Source organism: Trachinotus anak, unplaced genomic scaffold (genome assembly GCF_046630095.1).
Source record: "Trachinotus anak isolate AG129_WGS33_773 ecotype Australia unplaced genomic scaffold, CSIRO_AGI_Tana_v1 ptg000012l, whole genome shotgun sequence".
NCBI lineage: Eukaryota > Metazoa > Chordata > Actinopteri > Carangiformes > Carangidae > Trachinotus > Trachinotus anak.
Window position 1 is genome coordinate 13,297,892 of NW_027273863.1, and position 17,664 is coordinate 13,315,555.

Consider the following 17,664-nt stretch of genomic DNA (forward strand, 5'->3'; position numbering starts at 1 on the left):
GAGGTGTGTGTGTAAAAAATGCTATGTTGTTACGGAGACTGAGCAGACACATAACCGAGGGAAGAAACGGGGTCAGCGGCGGAAAAGGAGGACGCCTCCAAGTCACATCGTTGACTATCGCCCCCCCCGGTGACTCCCATATGTCTCTCTCCGGGGTGGGTCTAACCCAAAAAATCCGTCATCCTACAATGGGCTGTGGGAGATCGGCTCAACTCGGAGAATCCTCCTGCAGCAGTTCAGAGAGCCGAGGATAGGACCAAGACATCGGGCCGAGTCAATGAGGGTTTTTTTGTTCGCTTCTGTCCTGCGATTCTCGGCCCCGGTGTCTGGCAGCCAGCCGTGCACGGTGCGTAAACGCGCTCGGTTTAGAGAAGACAGGTCTCCGAGGAGCACCTTAAATGTTGAGATTTAGTCCTTGTCAGACATCGTGGTGGTGAATCGATCTCTTCATAGTCCCGCTGAGCGGATGGAGTGAATTGTGCACAAGGAGAGAGAGACAGACCACAGTTTGGTTGCGTGTGATGATAGGAGACACAATGACGCTCTTGTCTCTTCTGGGTCGGATCATGCGCTATTTTCTCCTCAGGCCTGAGACATTGTTTCTGCTGTGCATAAGCCTGGCGCTGTGGAGTTATTTCTTCCACACGGACGAGGTGAAAACCATCGTCAAGTCCAGCCGGGACGCCGTGAAGATGGTGAAGGGGAAAGTCGCGGAGATGATGCAGAATGACCGACTGGGAGGCCTCAGTGTCCTGGACGCAGAGTTCTCCAAAACCTGGGAGTTCAAGAACAACAACGTAGCCGTGTACTCCATACAGGGGAGGAGGGATCACATGGAGGACCGCTTCGAAGTGCTCACCGACATCACGAACAAGACGCACCCGTCCATTTTCGGGATATTTGACGGTCACGGCGGAGAGGTAGGCTGGGAGGGACAGGTTACAGGGGGCCCTTTTTTTTTTTTTTTTTTTTTTTTTATTGTATCACACTGCATTTGTTTAGACTCATCAGACTCAGAGACCTGCTGCTGCCCGAGTTCTCAGCATCACTTTGACTCAGACAGACAAGGAGGTGACTGGAGGGTGCACATGATCATTCCTGTCCCTTTCAAAAAGACGCATTTTATTGTTTAGGCCCTTCATGTGATTTATGGATACGCAGGTAATTTATGGATATACAATTACAGAATCGTTTTTGTAGAATATTAAATATTCCAGGAACATGAATTGATATGATAAGGTAACAAAAATAACACTCGTTGAGCACCATAGAAATGCAGATTTCTATGGGAGCACATTTACTTGAATTGGGGCACATGCACACAGCACTTGAGTTATTCTCTTCATCCTCACCCCCTTTCCAAATACAGCGTCCCCCTCCCCACTCCAGCCTTGTATTCCTTTGTGTAAACACCTCCTCCATCCCACTGCCAGTCAAGGAGTTGACTTGAGATTCATCACAAAGAGCTTGTGTGTGTGTGTGTGTGTGTGTGTGTGTGTGTGTGTGTGTTCACCAGGCTTAGTGGTGTGTGTAGGTTTTGTCTGACTCTCTTCCACTCCCTGTGTTGTCAGGGGTCATTGGTTTCTCATGGCTGTCTTCAGACCACGTGTCCTGGACGCCATCTGTCACCGCTGTCCCCCAGAGGTTCTTGTATGGGATACTTTTCAGGGAATGATACTGGCTGAGTTTCACGTTGAGAGCCCAGTCTTCTTGTGTGACATCTTGTTTTTATTTAACTAATATTTTATTGCGTGCAAACCTAAGGGGAGTCAAATAAAAGCCATTGTTTCATTGACTGCAAGAAATGTGTCTGTCTTGAGTGAAGACAGTTGCTGCAGTTTAACTAGGAACTTTTTGAAAAGGCAGCTTGAAAGCTCTGCGGACAAAGTGTTATATGTAACTAAAAATTAGGGAAATGATAAACTTCCAAAATACAACAACGCCGATTTGTCTGTAACTTATGGGGTAATGTCTCTGAGCTGTTACAATCATTAATGTCCATAAATGAAAATGAAACCAGTGAGTCACAGCTGGGAGCTCTGAGCCAGATCATTTCCTGCTGGTCTAACATCAAGTCACACCGGATCATTCATCTCCGTGTCAGACATGATATGCATCCAGATTTCTTACCATTATTACACAGAGGAACACAGTGGGAACTGCTTCCCGTTCAGTTTAAAAGAAAGGTGCTGTTGGGTTGTGTTCGATGATAGAGAGAGGGAGAGAACAGATAAACAGAGTCGTCCTCTCTGTCTATTCCTATCCCATAAACAAATATTTATTCTTCCCGTCTATCGCAACATCCCTCACTCTCTCCCTGCTTTTCACACTGTCTCTCCTGCTATCTGTTTTCTTCCCTTTCTGTCTTCACATTTTTTATGCTTTGTTTTCATTGTTTTATATTTTAGTAGGATTTTGGACTCAAAAAGACTGGACTCCGGCCATTATAGAGTCATTAGCATCAATACACAGACCACGTCCTGGTATATGGAAACACACTCAGAGATAAACACAGTTCCCAGTCTGAAAATTAAGCACTAATGGTAAATGCATTTTAAATGCATTATAACAGTAAATTGGAGATGAGTCTAATGTTAAGGGCCATTTAGGAAAGTTGTGTTTGCCTTCTGGGATTCTCAGTGCTAATGGTGTTGTCGGGAAATCTACTGCATGTGTGAATATCCCAGAATGTTTATTTGCTAGCGTTTTTTATGCAGTTTGGCACAACTGTAAGCGCGCACGCACACACACACACACACACACACACACACACACACACACACACACACACACACACACACGGATACACACATATTGACTATATTAAATGAAGCAATGTTGCCAAGCCAAATATGGGCAGATAAAAACAGGCTGTGTCTGGCAGTGCAGTGTGTTCAGGCTCTGAAAATATGCAGGAAACTTCTCAAATACATCTCTGTTTTCTTTTTTTTTTTTTGTAGTTTGTATCGAGGCAGTGAGTTATGGCCCAGAATCATAAAAGTCAGCACAAGCTACTGCTCCTCTTTTAACTTGATTCCCTGACACTATTTGCTGTGGAAGCAGGAACTGTGAGCAGTTTACAACTTAAACAGGCTGTCACACTCCACTGCTTTTCAGTATAAAATTTAGTTTTATAGTTACACAGTGACTCTGGGGGCAAAAAGGATTTATTAAAGCAGCAAAATCAATAAGAGATTCTGAATACTAATTTATGGACCTCAAATTTACTCATTAAATCCTCAGACTGAACTTTATTTGAGTCTTGTCTGAAGTCTACTGCGCAGACCCTGGCATTTTCATCTGTTTACTGCAAATGGAAATTCATACTTGAAGCTCTCTTCCTGATCACGGCTCACTGTGCGCCTCTCTCTCTCTCTAATTAAATAAATGAATGAGTACATTTGTCCAGCAGGGAATGAGAGGGGGGTGGAGGCAGCAGGGAAAGCTGGGTTTATTCTAGTGATTATTAGGAATGTATTGATCTCTCATAATATTTCATGTCCAGGTTCCTTTGTTGTATTTTACTTCCCTTTCCATTGACTTCATGATTTTGAGTAAAATTATAGTGATTGTCAGTTCAAATCTCAATTGTGGTAAACTGTGTAAACTGTGCATTGATGTCAACACAGGCAGTTTTAGTTGCTCATGAATAAAATAAAGTAGTGTAGGGTAGAACCTGAAAACTGAATTTGTATATGCACATACTTGTGCTGTAGAACTGCTAAATCTTGCCCCCACGACAGCAAAGTATGTCGATTTAAACCACCCCAAGTGTCCAAATTTCCATTGGAATTGTGAATATGAAATATGTTCTCTGTATCTTCCAGGCCATTAAGTTGGTAAAAAATGTTTTCCCATTTTACATTTCACTCAACAGTATTAGCATAATGGGAATCTTGGCAGGAAAAATGAGTGAAAAAGCAGATAAGTAAGGGCAGGAAGAGGAGGGCAAGTTGGCTGGAGGATGAGGAGGTTGCTCAATAATTCAGCACACAGCACCTGCTTTATGTAATGAAAAAAGCACTCCTCTAAATTAGAGTAGTATTGGACCATATTACCTGGCAGCCACAGGGGGAAAAATCTAATAAGTAACTAATTCACAGTGTTATGGTGACCTGTTAAACCGAGTATAATTAATAAATGTGATGAAATATATGTGTGTAATTCGGTGCAGCCAGTTATATGAATAAGAACAGTATTCACTGTGCTTTTAGTTAAATGCTGTACCATGTTCACCAGCTACGAACGTTTCCCACTGAAACCAGCTTCCTGCTGCGGGCTGAAAACCAATGAGCTGAAAGATGCTAAAATTTCCATAGAATGAGGGCAACTGCACAGCTGGGTAATAATTCTCTGTGGCTTCATCACTATGAGCGACAACTTTCACATTGTACATGGTCATTTCATCAATTTAATCCATATTGAATATAACAAATGTTTATCAGTGCAGGTTTAAACTCCGATAATTTGTCATAACAATCTGGCATAATATTCTGGGCACATACAAACAGTCAGCCCTCTTGTCTGAGCATTAATAACAAAGCGGAGGTGAGCTTGATTCTCCGTCCTCCCTCCATCTCCCAGGCTGCAGCAGACTATGTGAAAGCCCACCTGCCAGAGTCCCTGAAGCAGCAGCTGCAGGCGTTTGAAAGAGAGAAGAGAGAGAGCGCCCTCTCTTACACCAGCATCCTCGAGCAGCGCATCCTGACTGTGGATCGTGAGATGCTGGACAAGCTCTCTGCCAACCACGATGAAGCAGGTCAGGAGGGGGAGGAGAGCGGTGGGAAGTGAATATGTACTATGTATGTGTGTGTGGTAGGGGGTCAGTTTTCGAGCCAACAGAAGGAGCATAGAAATAGCTGTCTTTGTCTTTACTTTAAAACTTTAAACATTTTGTGGGAAAGTTGGTCCTTTTGGTGCATTGCCATGTATTGTGATTATTTTATTTTGGGCCTCTGCATTTGCATGAAATGTTGTGTGTCACGTCTCCTGGATAAAAGGAGAGATTTTAGAACGATGCCTTCAAGCGCTCATTCGTTAGGCATTCACGCTGCCTGCCTCTTAAAGGACGGTGCGTCACGGCACCTCGGCTATCAAATAAAATCTCACTTTCCTGTATAATATCCTCTCATACAATGCTTCCCAGCTGACATTTACCTCTTTGATGGTTTCCTATTGTACGGTTCACTTGAGGCTGCTGACTGAGACGTTTGAGTGTTGTAACATTATGCTGCTGTACGTTGATACTAGTGTAGAAGATACTCTTTGTAGAGATGTAAATTTCAGAGCTTGACTCTCTCTCTATGGGAGTGATTTTTCAGCATTTTTTAATCATGGTGCTGGACCTACCACTGACCATTTTATTAAAGAAAACTCCAGTAGCCTCTTTAGCTTTGGTCCCTCCCTGTTATCATTTGAAGTTGATTTAATGCCTTTCTCTTCCACAAATCTGTAGATCACATTTTAAAGGTGAAGCATTCCTACGTCATCATGGATGACTGTAGTGAGCCCTGAGATATAAATCACTGAATGTATTATAGTGTGGACCTCCAAAAAAATAGAAAAGGGTAAAGTGATTAATGTGACAAAGTGATGTTAGTTTAGCAGCCAGTGATGATTCACAGAACATTCTATCAAATTGTTTTCCTGAGCACTGTCATAACATGGTAAAACCCAAGCTCCCATTACTCCCAGCTGCTAAATTAAAACATACCCAGATTATATTCAGGATTGTAAACACATTTCTGGGACAGCTGCGTTGTTTCATTTTTGTCTCTCTCTTTCTATCCATTGTGAAGGAACGACATGTCTAGTGGCGCTGCTCTCAGACAGGGAACTCACAGTGGCCAATGTCGGAGACTCTCGTGGTGTGTTGTGTGACAAAGATGGGAACGCTGTTGCACTGTCACATGATCACAAACCATATCAGCTCAAAGAACGCAAGAGGATCAAGAGGGCAGGTACATTAAGAGAGCAACAGCACTAGAACATAACGCATACACGCTATGTACCTGCGCCACACTTCCCTGTGGTTGAATTTGGGGTCCTTGGTTGCCATCTGATGGTCTATTTAGGAACAACATTGTGTTAAACATACTAACCGTGCCATGAAGATGCCCAAGATGTGTGATTAAAGGATTTTCTGAAGTTAGGATTGGTCACATTATTGCAAATCAATTGAGAGTAGTTTTCTCCCTCAGGTGCAGCTTCTGTTTTTGTCACATTCACTCAGCAGACAAACATAGAGATCAAACATAGACTCAGAGTAATCCACCAGCAGCCATCAAGCACATTTCTCTCATTATCAGACCATCAGACACTTAAGCTCTGATTAATTAATAATGTTATCATTTTTATCTTCATTTCCAGGAGGTTTCATTAGTTTTAATGGCTCCTGGAGAGTACAGGGAATCCTGGCGATGTCCCGCTCTCTAGGGGACTACCCACTGAAAAATCTCAACGTAGTCATCCCCGACCCTGATATCATGACCTTTGACCTGGACAAACTGCAGCCAGAGTTCATGATCCTGGCTTCTGATGGCCTGTGGGACGCCTTCAGTAACGAGGAGGCTGTTCGGTTCGTCCGCGAGCGGCTGGATGAGCCTCACTTCGGTGCCAAGAGCATTGTCCTCCAGTCTTTCTACCGCGGCTGCCCCGACAACATCACTGTAATGGTGGTGAAGTTCAAAAGTGGGGCAGGGGGGAGCAGCAAGGCAGGGGAGTAGGTCAAGTTTAGAGCTCACATTGTGATCAATGCTTTGTATGATTTTCCCCATCTTCTGGATGGAGCAACAAGTACGGTATCAATGGAGGACTGAGAGGAATATAAAGTATAGACACTGAGAACTGTTCTTTTGAGAAATGTACACACACACACACATACAAACACATACATACAAACACATGTAACCATGATGTTTTCTTTTATTTGTAGGTTTCTGACTGAGATAAGGGCATGTAAACACAAGATAAACCCAATAACCATTTGCCAATTTAATGATGAATACATTAAAATCAAGAAGTTCTCCAACAGTGGAGGAGCATAAATGCAGGACAAACAAACACCAAACAGGGGACTTCTCTTAACCAGCACACTTTAGACTGTGATTGATTTATTACTGTTTACTGTACATGCACATGAATGGTACAGCTCCACTGGAGGCTTCTTCAGAGGAGGCTTCAACTAGTGCCTACTTAAGAACTTACTGTGCAACTACAGGAAGCTATTGCAATTGCAAAGACCACCCTGCTTGCTGCATTTTGATGATGCTCTTACATCATGTATGTAACATTGTTGACCTGGAAAACTCAGTCAAAATAAAAAAAAAAAAAAGACTCCAGTGGATCCATACCTTTCTTTAACTTGTAATGATGCTACACCCAAAATCTATCTTTTAAGTATCATCAGTAACTCTCATCCCCCGTGGACTTGAGAGGTGGCTGTTAATCGTTTGTAGTTTCATCCTCCGGCTACATTCACCTCAGCTGAAAAAAAACAATGGCAGGAGTCTGACCAATCACAGCTCGTTCTACTGCTCTGTGGGTTTTAATTCATTTCATTTCGAGGCACCATGCTTATATATACACCTATTTTTAGATACCTTTTAAGTTAAGGCCATCATGAAACAAAAGTTACCTTTAACAGCCGTAAAAGTAATTTTGCCGATCTATTTTAGAATATAATTACTAATTCTTTGTTTAAAGAAGGGAAAATAAGATAACATTTGAAAGTGGAAAATGTAATGACCCCTCCATAAGCTCAGTATGATTCTGAAACCTGTTTAAAGTATAACCTCTGTTTATTTGTACACATTTGGGTAGTTGGCCACTCTCGTCTTTGACAGCCACCTTTCAACTCTGCAGGACATGAGTGGTACTTAAAAGCAGAATTTTGGGTGGAACATGCAACATGCAACACACACAAATACACACAGAGTTCTGAAAAAAATGCACTTTTCAGATGTTTATTTTTTGGAATGGCAACTTCTTATTACATATCAGCCAATGTAAACACTGTATATCCTCAGTAAGAGGGTTTTAATGTATGTAGAACCTGATGTAGTTCCTGACCTTCACCTCTTGGTAACATAATTTTATGGAGCTGATGTGAACTGTTGCATCAAAATGATTTTACAACATCTGTATCAGGGCATGTGCTTTGGCTTATCCATGTTAATGAACAAAGTTCATAGAGTTCGTATCCATGGACACTGGTGGCTGCCTTTGACCCTGGAAGCACATGAAACAGGAGGTACAACAGACTTCCAGGCCTCTGCTGCCATGAGAAACTGACTCAGAGATGACACATCATGAACTGTACAGCCACAGACGGAACGCTATAGTAGCTAGATATATGATATGCTCCTGAAGCAATACGACCGGGCACCAACCTGTCAAGGAAAGGTTACAGTAAACCATACTTACTTGATTTACTACTGTTTTTATGTTCAGCTACTTTTTTACCACTGTGTACCATGACCTTTACATCAGTCGGAAAGAAGCCTTTTTTTTGTTTAATTTAACAGTTTACCTAATGCCTTATTTATTGTTTTTGGATGTGTCTGGCAGATTGCCAAATCAGTGTTCTGTATTTTCAGTTTTTTGTCCTTCTGTACATGAGCAGAAGTTTACAATAAAACAAGATACCCATCACTTTAATTTGAGATGCAGTCCATGATTCACACATGTTGAGCTGATGCTCGGTGTAAAAAAAAAAAAAAAGATAAGTGTAAAGATTCTCTGTATGTAAATTATCAGTATTAAACAAGCTCTTTCATCTGAAATGTATTTCCCCTTTATTATTGCAAAGGCCTTGTGTTTCAGCCTGGCCTTTAGTAACTGTGCAGCATGTTGACGACATAAATTCAATCACTGCAAAACACACAGACTCAAAATCAGCAGTCCGCTTTGTGTTCTCAATTCACAGATGAGATTTTCCTTTATTTGATTTGATCTGATTTAATTCATTATCACTGTTCGTTCATTTAGATTACACCACAGGCTACTCTTTGCACACAACTAGTTCGGATGCAGAGATACACTCACACCTGATGCCATGTTGGAAAGCTCTCCCGGAGCGGTTGACTCTGAAGTGCCTTGCTCGAGGGCACAAAAAGAATAGGCTAGATGCGGAGGAATGATTCATTTTCTTCTTCTACTTTTTTTTTTTTTTTTTTTTTGTCGCCCTTCCAGGAATTAAATCCCGCTGTGTTCTTGCTACCAACCACCGACCTGTTTTTTTATAGCCTACAACTCAACCATAAAGAAAAATGAGGTGATGAGATCAGAGCGGGGGTTGTGGAAAAACACGTGACATCTTCTGCGTGTTTCTGGGATGCCTCCGCTGGAGCAGAAATAGCTCCCTTTGCGACTGCAAAGCAACTCGGCCCGGGGGGGAGGGGGGGGCGAAGACAGCTCGGAGCTGCCCGCTGCTGCCAAGTTCAGTGACGGTCTCTGCCAGGTGGAGATACTCAGAATAGCTCGGACATGATGTGTTCCAAGTGCTCAGGACCCCGTACTGCAATAGGTGTCTTAGCCATAAAGTCAAGTGCGTCACGCTGCAGCTTTACGGGAACTCTTGATCCTATTTTATGTGGATTTAACACTTTATAAGTGAGACAAGTGTGCGCTGGAGGGAAAGTTTAACCAACTCAGAAATAAGCAAGAACAGTTCTGCTTTGTGTTTTTTTTTTTTTTTTTTTTTTTTCTATTCCCTTGGATTATTTTCTATTTAAGTTACAGTATGGGACAGCAAGGCTCCAAATCCTCCATAGAAGCGAGGGTGATTTTCCATCGCCTTGGTGCGGTGGACATGTATCACAGAATCGATACATGTTCTGCTCCAGCCTCCGTCGTCCACATCCAGAGGAAGGTGACCGGGCAGTCCGCCTGTCTCCACTCTTCCCGGGCGCTGGAGAAGTCAACACACCATTCATGGCCCCGAAGCAGCAGTGACACCGGGGGGCTGGTGTACGTGATGGATAACCCAACCGGTGGCGTGTGGGTGAAGCCTGGCGAGAAGTGGACCAGATCTTGATAACAATAATAATAATAATGAAAAAAAAAAAGTAAAATCTGGAAGTGAAATAAAAACAAATTAATCGGTGGAATTAAGTCAAGCACCCGGTGATCGGATACACTTTGTGTGTGCCTCAGCTTTGACGTCTTTGACGGAGAGCGGCAGGATACCGGTGATTTTGGGCTCCTGCGCCGAGCTGCGCCTCCAGGAGTGAAGGTGGATTTGAGTTGTCTCTGCGCCATCGAAGAGCTGGCTGGACTGGTCGCTGATAGTTTTTGATTTAGTCCGTGTGAGACACAGTCGGACTGGAAGATGATGAGAGGGAGTTAAGAGCAGGCTACCATGGGTGTTGTTTCCAACATGGTTGTGAGCTGTTATTACTGAGAGTTAATAAGAATGCAAACACCTATTTTTTATTTTTTTTTATATCTGGAGAAAAATGTGGAGTAGATCAAATAAAAGACAGGAGCTTGGGATAAGTCAGTGCTGGGAGTTTAAATTGGCCCTGTGGCTCGACTGGGTCAGAGTGAAAACTGCACCCCTCCAATGGCTGACCAACCTTAATTTATTTTTCCTTCCTTCTTATTTGACTTTATCTTCTTTTTTTTTTTCTTTTTTTTTAGAAATCATTTCACTAATGTCAACATGTAATATGTTACCATAGCACAAAGAAAAGTTTTTTAAACAATGGTGGTAGTTTGAATGTGATAGGCTGGAGGTCACCTTGAGAGTTAAGACTTAATGTCTGCCCAGACTTTTATTTCAATAACTAGAGAGTCTCACAGCTGCATGATGTCTGAGTTTTATGGCTCCTCTTGTTTTTGAGAAGCTCTAGAAACTTGAAGGAGGTTTGGAGAAAGTGATGGTTCATCTGAAGATTATAACATCCACCTGACATTAATTTTCTATCAGGGGATGTCAGGGTGAAATACTGTGGGGACTGTTTGTATGTTGAAATTAACATTAAGGACTTAGCTCATTATTTTCTTTATACTGAGGAGGCCAGCGCTAGTTCAATGGGAAACTGCATTTCTTTCTTTGGCTGGTTACATCTGGATATTGTTCTTCATGATTATCATTATGATTGTGCATGTTTACCTTTTGATTGTCACTTATTGAGAAGACAATTGTTTTGTGGAACAATGATCTTTAAGTGAATATTAAAATGATGGAACTGAGTCAGAAATAATCACTGTGTCTCATTGTGTTTTGTCACAATTACTGTTGGTACTCAGATAATGCATTGGCATTACGTAGCATCCCAGGAGGGTGACTGGGCCACTATTCTTACAGTCTCAAAAAAGTTTTCAAGTCTTATTGTGACAAAGTAAATTAAGTAATTAAACCAAGTAAAATGCTCCATGGGTTGAATTATGTAGGCTTTATGTACATACGTATAATCTACAATTATTTACCTTATTTAATTACTAGATTAGTGTCCTCCAATTAATGTATGCTCTTTACCACGGTCTTGTATGCCCTTTCATTTTGTTTTGTACAGTAGCCTTACAAGTGCCTTAGATTAACCTGACCAGTAAATAACATGTTCATCCTGTCTGTTGTAGCTTTTGAAAACCTACATTATACAACTTTTTAAAACATTTTAGCCTTCTTTATTTCAATTAGCAATCACAATGACAACTATAAATTATTCACTATTTAATTTCACTCCACAATATTCAAATTGTGTTAAAAATTGTTTAATTTCTTCTTAAGGCCATATTAAAATACAAAAACAAAAGAAAACACTCAAATATTTTTAGATTCTCCTGACACTCACACAGATGTGATATCAACGATATATATACACCTTGTCTACGGCATATTTTATAATACATCAGACACTGCACTACATCAACACACTAGCCTAATGGAATTTGGTCTTCATTAAAGCTAAAGCAAATTCCACAGAAGAACTAGCTGAAGTCTGGGTGCCCAGATGTACACATTTAATATGTTTAGATATCAATGACACTGCAATGGCTTCAGCAATAAATGTTCTTTGGGGAGCAGGAGAACTGTCTGAAATACATATAAACATCCATAAAGACAGTGATTACAGTAACTACAGTAGAGCCAAGTAAAATCAAATGCAGGAGACTATACCACCTACCAAAACTAAATTAAATTACATGAAATTGTGCATTGCATCTAGTTTACTGTGGGACTCCCAAGCAGTAGTGAGAGTGCTGTTTCATATCACTAAAACATTTTGCTGTAGAATAATAAGTTATTGCATTTGCAAATCATTAGACTGGCAATTCTATTTGAGAAAATAGGTTTGGTTTAATGTTTACCTGACAGACACTATGGATGCAAACCTCTTACTTTAGGCTGTTGTACGCCTACCTGACTAAATCTGCAGTACCTTTAATGAACTGAGAGTTAGACCGGCTGTAGTAAACTTTGGAAATGTGGGTGGACCCACCAAACAGGTCTGAATCAAGTTCCACAAGCTCTACTTTTTCCAGCACTGAGTGAGCTTCTGTGTTATGACTGTTTTCCCAATGCCACGCCCTTCGTCATCACTGTTCTGACTTGATCGTCTCCTTCAGGTGAGGGTTGAAACACGTCTTCTTGTCTGATTGTTGTTTCTGGTCTCGTCTGGTTTCCTGGATGCGGTTTCAATCTGTCTGACCTCATGTTTGTCACTGACCTCTCCAGTCCCTTACTCTGGGATGTGGAGACATCAATCTGATTGTGCCAATCTGATTCAGAGGTGTTGAATCTCCAGCTTTAGCAAACCCCTCAAACACACTGGAGCTTCTCCTCCTGCTTAGATTTGAGTTTATGTCAGCACACTCCCTCTGACCCTCTAAACATTGTGGTTAATCTGTATTCAGAACTCTTGATCTTCTTCAGCAAGGTCCTCACAAAAAAGATAGCGTTGTCCCTCAAGCAGTTGGAACAGAACAAATTTGAAATCAATCAAACATCAACATCGATCATCTATGACAGACTGAACACATGCTGATCTGCTGAGTGCAGCATGGAGACTGGATCACAACAGTAGTTCAGTATTTAGTTTGTGGCTGTCTTAGTTAGCAGTTGTGGCGTGTTCATTGTACATTTACACAATATGAATATGAAATCCAGGTTTGTTTGATGTGACCGGACTGCCAGAAAACTGTAAACCTCTGAGCTCTGCTGATGAACTTTGAGGAAAATATTCTGATTGAGTAATTCAACAATAATTTTAGTTGCATCATCTCTTCACAGGCGAGCTTGACTTTAACAAATTCAAAGTAACCTGCCAGCACCAGGCCTATATTTAGCATGATAATGCACCACGCTTAATGTAGATCACTGTACTGAACTGCGCATTCTTGTTGACTCAATAAAATGCAATTTCATAATTGGGTGTGTTTTTCTTTCATGCAATCAACGATCATCAATCACAGCACTGGGGTAGAAAACAAGTCAGAGCGGCTTGAGCCTTAACGCTGCGCGCATGCGAAGAACGGGGAGGGAGGAGAACAAAAAGCCCGCCGGCCTTCAGGAGGATATCCGACGGCCCCCAGGTGCACTGCGGAAGGCGGACGTGGCGTTCAGCTAGTCCGCTCCAACCGGCTGGGTAGCAGGGTGTCTGCGGCTAACAGGCTGTTTACATCCCACACCCCCTCCCGGTGCCCTCTTCTCCTCCCACTTGTGCACCCTGCAGGCGGACTTTGCCACTACTACTTTCACTGGTCTCTTTCCCTATACTGACAACAGTAGCATTAGCTGCTACTTCAGTCCAATCTAATCTTTAGATAAACTGGGACATTTATAAAGATACATAAATAAGATGAAAAGTTCCATGTTACACTAGCTACTTAGTTCAGCCATTAAACCTACATTTCCTATCAAAATGAAACATTTTCAATAACATTAGCTGCTGATTGTGGCCATCTCAAATTTATGTTTGATGTGAAATAATAATTGCCTGCCAGTGTTGCCCACTAAAAGGTTGATAGCAAGGTAGAATTTAGACATCTAGAGCATTATGAATCTAAACTGAATGCGATATGAAAAATGTTTAGTGATGTTAGCTGCTAAATTGGCCATTAAGGATGATATCGGGGTTAAAATATAATATTTTCAATAATATTAGCTGCGTTATTTATATTGAAGTCCATTGTAGGCCTACATCTTGTCTTTTTAACTTAGCCTCATTTCTGTCCTGCTTTTGTTTGGCTTTACTGACCCGCTTTCTGTTGTTATACTGCCTCATGGGCCTCCTGTCTGTTACTGTTTTTGCTTTGTTGACAGAGCACTTTGTAAACTCTGTTTTCAAAGGTGCTATATAAATAAAGTTATTATTATTGTTCGTGCCATTAGTTGAGTAGCAGAAAATGGTCTATTTCGGTAAAAATGTCTTAGGATAACATTTTAGAACCAATGTATGACAGATTGAGCACATTGTACAAAACGTGGATGAACCATAGGTCTGTCGGTTATACAGTGGCAACACAGAGCACATGAACAGGGGATATCCTCAGGTACAAACTTTGCCCCCTGGTGTGGCACCTTATCGGTGAGCCCTGAGTTATGGTCAGCATGGAGCTAATGGCTTATCTATTAAACTCTGGGCAACGCACTAAGCAAACATTGCGTCAAGAGTGCTGCAAAGGGAAGATGTGACTACCCCTCTTGAGTTGATTGTCTGTATCTATCCACGCCGCCATGGGCCTTCGAGGATCTAAGCAACCTCAAGTCCATGTCCTCCTCCTAGGCCTGGACAACGCTGGGAAATCGACCCTCCTCTACAAACTGAAGCACAACGCGTGTGTGACCACCGTCCCTACCATCGGTTTCAACGTGGAAATGCTGGAGGCGAGAAAGAACAGGAAGAACATTTCCTTAACCGTGTGGGATGTCGGTGGTCAAAGGAAGATGCGCGAACACTGGAAAAGTTTCCACCAGGACGCAGCAGCTGTCGTGTTTGTCGTGGACAGCTCGGACAGGGAGCGTCTGGAGGAGGCGCGGAGGGAGCTGGAAAACACGGTGAGGAGTGAACAGCTGTCGGGCCGTCCGCTCATCGTCCTCGCCAACAAACAGGACGTGAACGGCGCTCTGACCGCCACTGAAATCAAGGAGAGGTTTAACCTGAAAAGGGCCTGTCCTGGACGGGACTGGTTCGTCCAGCCTTGTTCCGCATCGACGGGATTTGGAGTTGAGGAGGCCTTCAGACAAGTGGTCCAAATGGCCAAACTTCCATCAGACTCTGGGGCGATAAGAGACAACATCAAGGAAACAGTGCACTACCTAAGAACGAATAGCAGACATTAAGTTTTATTTAGATGAAGTGTGTTACTTTCAGACCATTGAGGTAATTACAAATGAAATAAATTGTTCTACATCCACTCCCTTATACAACAATAAATCCTATTTAAAGAGACCCGATCTTTGGTTCATGCAGTGATTCTAATGCGCACACAGGCTACAGTTGTATGGGTAATAACTACTGGTTTTTGCAAGCTACTAAACAAACAGTAAAAATATTATCATACTATTATGGACACCACAGGAAACATAAGATACCATGAAGCGTATTACGGTGCATTAAAACTACTGCTGAGTACCTGACACACACACACACACACACACACACACACACAATAAGTAACTGTAGAGATGTTTTCATTGACGTATGCATATCTTCCTTCAATTATTAAACAGATTTCGATTATCTCATATAACCATGGGCAAGTACATGAAGCTCTTGGGTTCACAGAGGTTTCTCACTGATACAGCATCAGCAAGATAAGAAACAAACATACCTTCTTAGGTTATGTTTTGGTGATAAAGGCGCACCTGCAGTGATCATTGAAATCATGTGAAAAATCTCTCTCAAGCAAAATGTTGATGATGAATGCTCATTTTGTTATACTCTCTAACAAGCCATTAAGTCTGCAGATGTAAATATTGGTAAATCATTAGGGTTTTTACAATGATCCATCCAGTCTTTTTGTGCTAAATTTTAAGTTATTAATAAATATCTTTTATTCTATGATAATTCCTGATGAATTCAAGAGCCAGAAAGACAGAGAGAGTGTCATGCTGCAGCATAATATTCTACACCAGCCAGAGGGACTTTGCAACTCCAAGCGTGGTCTTATTAATGGTTTATTACTGACCTATGACACATACGAGCTATCAACAAAGCCATTAATAAAGGGTGCCTTGCTAGAGAATTGAAACAAACTTGGACACTCATTTGGACACTTGGAGCAAATGGTGTAATGAAAGTTAAAATGTAAGGTCAAAAGCATTCACAGAGGCATACATCTCAGGCTGCAGGGAAAACACCAGACAACGTCCTGGGCAGTTTGTTTTTTGGTGTTTCTCAAATATCCACTTTGATTATATAAAATACAATCTCGAATAACGATCTACAGTGTTGTATGGTAAAGACCCACTTCGTCCTCGTCATGTAGTTCGTCCCACAGAAGACTGCAGCCGTCCTCTGCTCCCATCCCGCACCGTCTCTTCATATGTCGGCAAGCGTTTGCATTGATCGTATGTGGGCAGCTGGGCAGCTGGGGCTGGATCCATCAAGCTGTCCGGTGCGCAGCTCTCCACAAGCGGTTCTTGTGATGTGGTAACAGTTGGGTGTCCGTTGTGTGGCGGGGTGACCTGCCTGGATCTAGAACACAACACTCTCTGGATAAAGTATCCCAAAGCGAAGAGAAGCAGCAAAATAAGAATCCCAGAAAGTTTCCGGGTGACCATGGCGATGTTATAATAAGTCTTGTCCACGAATTGCTTGCAACAGGTGCTTGCAGTGGTGTTGTTTCCCTGCGCACAGCAGATCTGGTCATCCCTACAAAGGTCCTGTCCACATTTTCGAATTGAATAAACAACTGTGCGGACAAGAAAGCAGACGATGAACACAACCAGCATTGGGTATCTGTGGAAAAACATTGCTGTGTTGTTCAAACGGGAGGAACGATCCAGTGAACCCGGATAAAACCGCTTGGAAAACAGGATGCAGCCGAGACGAATCACTTGTGAGTAATCAGCTGAAAGATGCCTTGGTTGAAAGGCTGACGCAAATCCATCATCAGCGCACCGCATGCCCAGAGGACATATGGAAATATTGGAAAAAAGATGGGAAACGGACAATCACACGGATATATTCGCACATTGAATAGTCCGCACTCAGTTTTCACCAAAGTATCCCACAATTGGGGCCAATCAGACAGATGAATGTGCACGTAGGGCTACTGTCTCTGCAACATATGAATATGCTAATAAGCTTGACATTAACTCCTAAGTGTATGCTACTTCAGTGTGCTCAGGATTTATTATGCACTTAGCGAGTATAATGATGCCGTCAAGCAAATAACAGCCACATCATAGATACAAATGGCTTATTCATTTGATATGAAAGTAAACAGGCGCCCAGGAAATCGACCAGTCGTGTAGGAAGCCCCGAGAAATGACCTCTGATTAATTATGAAGGCGGCAGCGTTGAAACAAGAGGCCTGGGGAAGCCAGGGTTGCTTCAGGACCATGGACAGAGCTCAGCCCGCCCTCTGGGGAAAACAAGTTAGGGTGCTGTCCGAGGTGCTGACACAACAAAACGCAAATGAATGTTCCGGCTGGGAAGAGCACGGAGGTCTCTTTCCATTTGCAATATTAATATGGCTTCGTGTACATTC

General features: G+C 42.2%; 2 protein-coding genes across 2 annotated transcripts; both read left to right on the top strand.

Moving 5' to 3' along the window:
- Positions 1-8: 8 nt before the first annotated feature.
- Positions 9-11,196, top strand: ppm1la (protein phosphatase, Mg2+/Mn2+ dependent, 1La). The gene is made up of 4 exons (XM_071490428.1): positions 9-920; positions 4,585-4,759; positions 5,799-5,960; positions 6,370-11,196. The coding sequence occupies exons 1-4, from the start codon at positions 522-524 to the stop codon at positions 6,723-6,725; spliced, it is 1,092 nt and encodes a 363-aa protein (XP_071346529.1). The 5' UTR covers positions 9-521; the 3' UTR covers positions 6,726-11,196.
- A 3,369-nt stretch (positions 11,197-14,565) lies between these two features.
- Positions 14,566-15,398, top strand: arl14 (ADP-ribosylation factor-like 14). Its single transcript, XM_071492629.1, has one exon. It carries the CDS (start codon positions 14,684-14,686, stop codon positions 15,287-15,289), a length of 606 nt encoding a protein of 201 aa, XP_071348730.1. The 5' UTR covers positions 14,566-14,683; the 3' UTR covers positions 15,290-15,398.
- Positions 15,399-17,664: the final 2,266 nt, after the last annotated feature.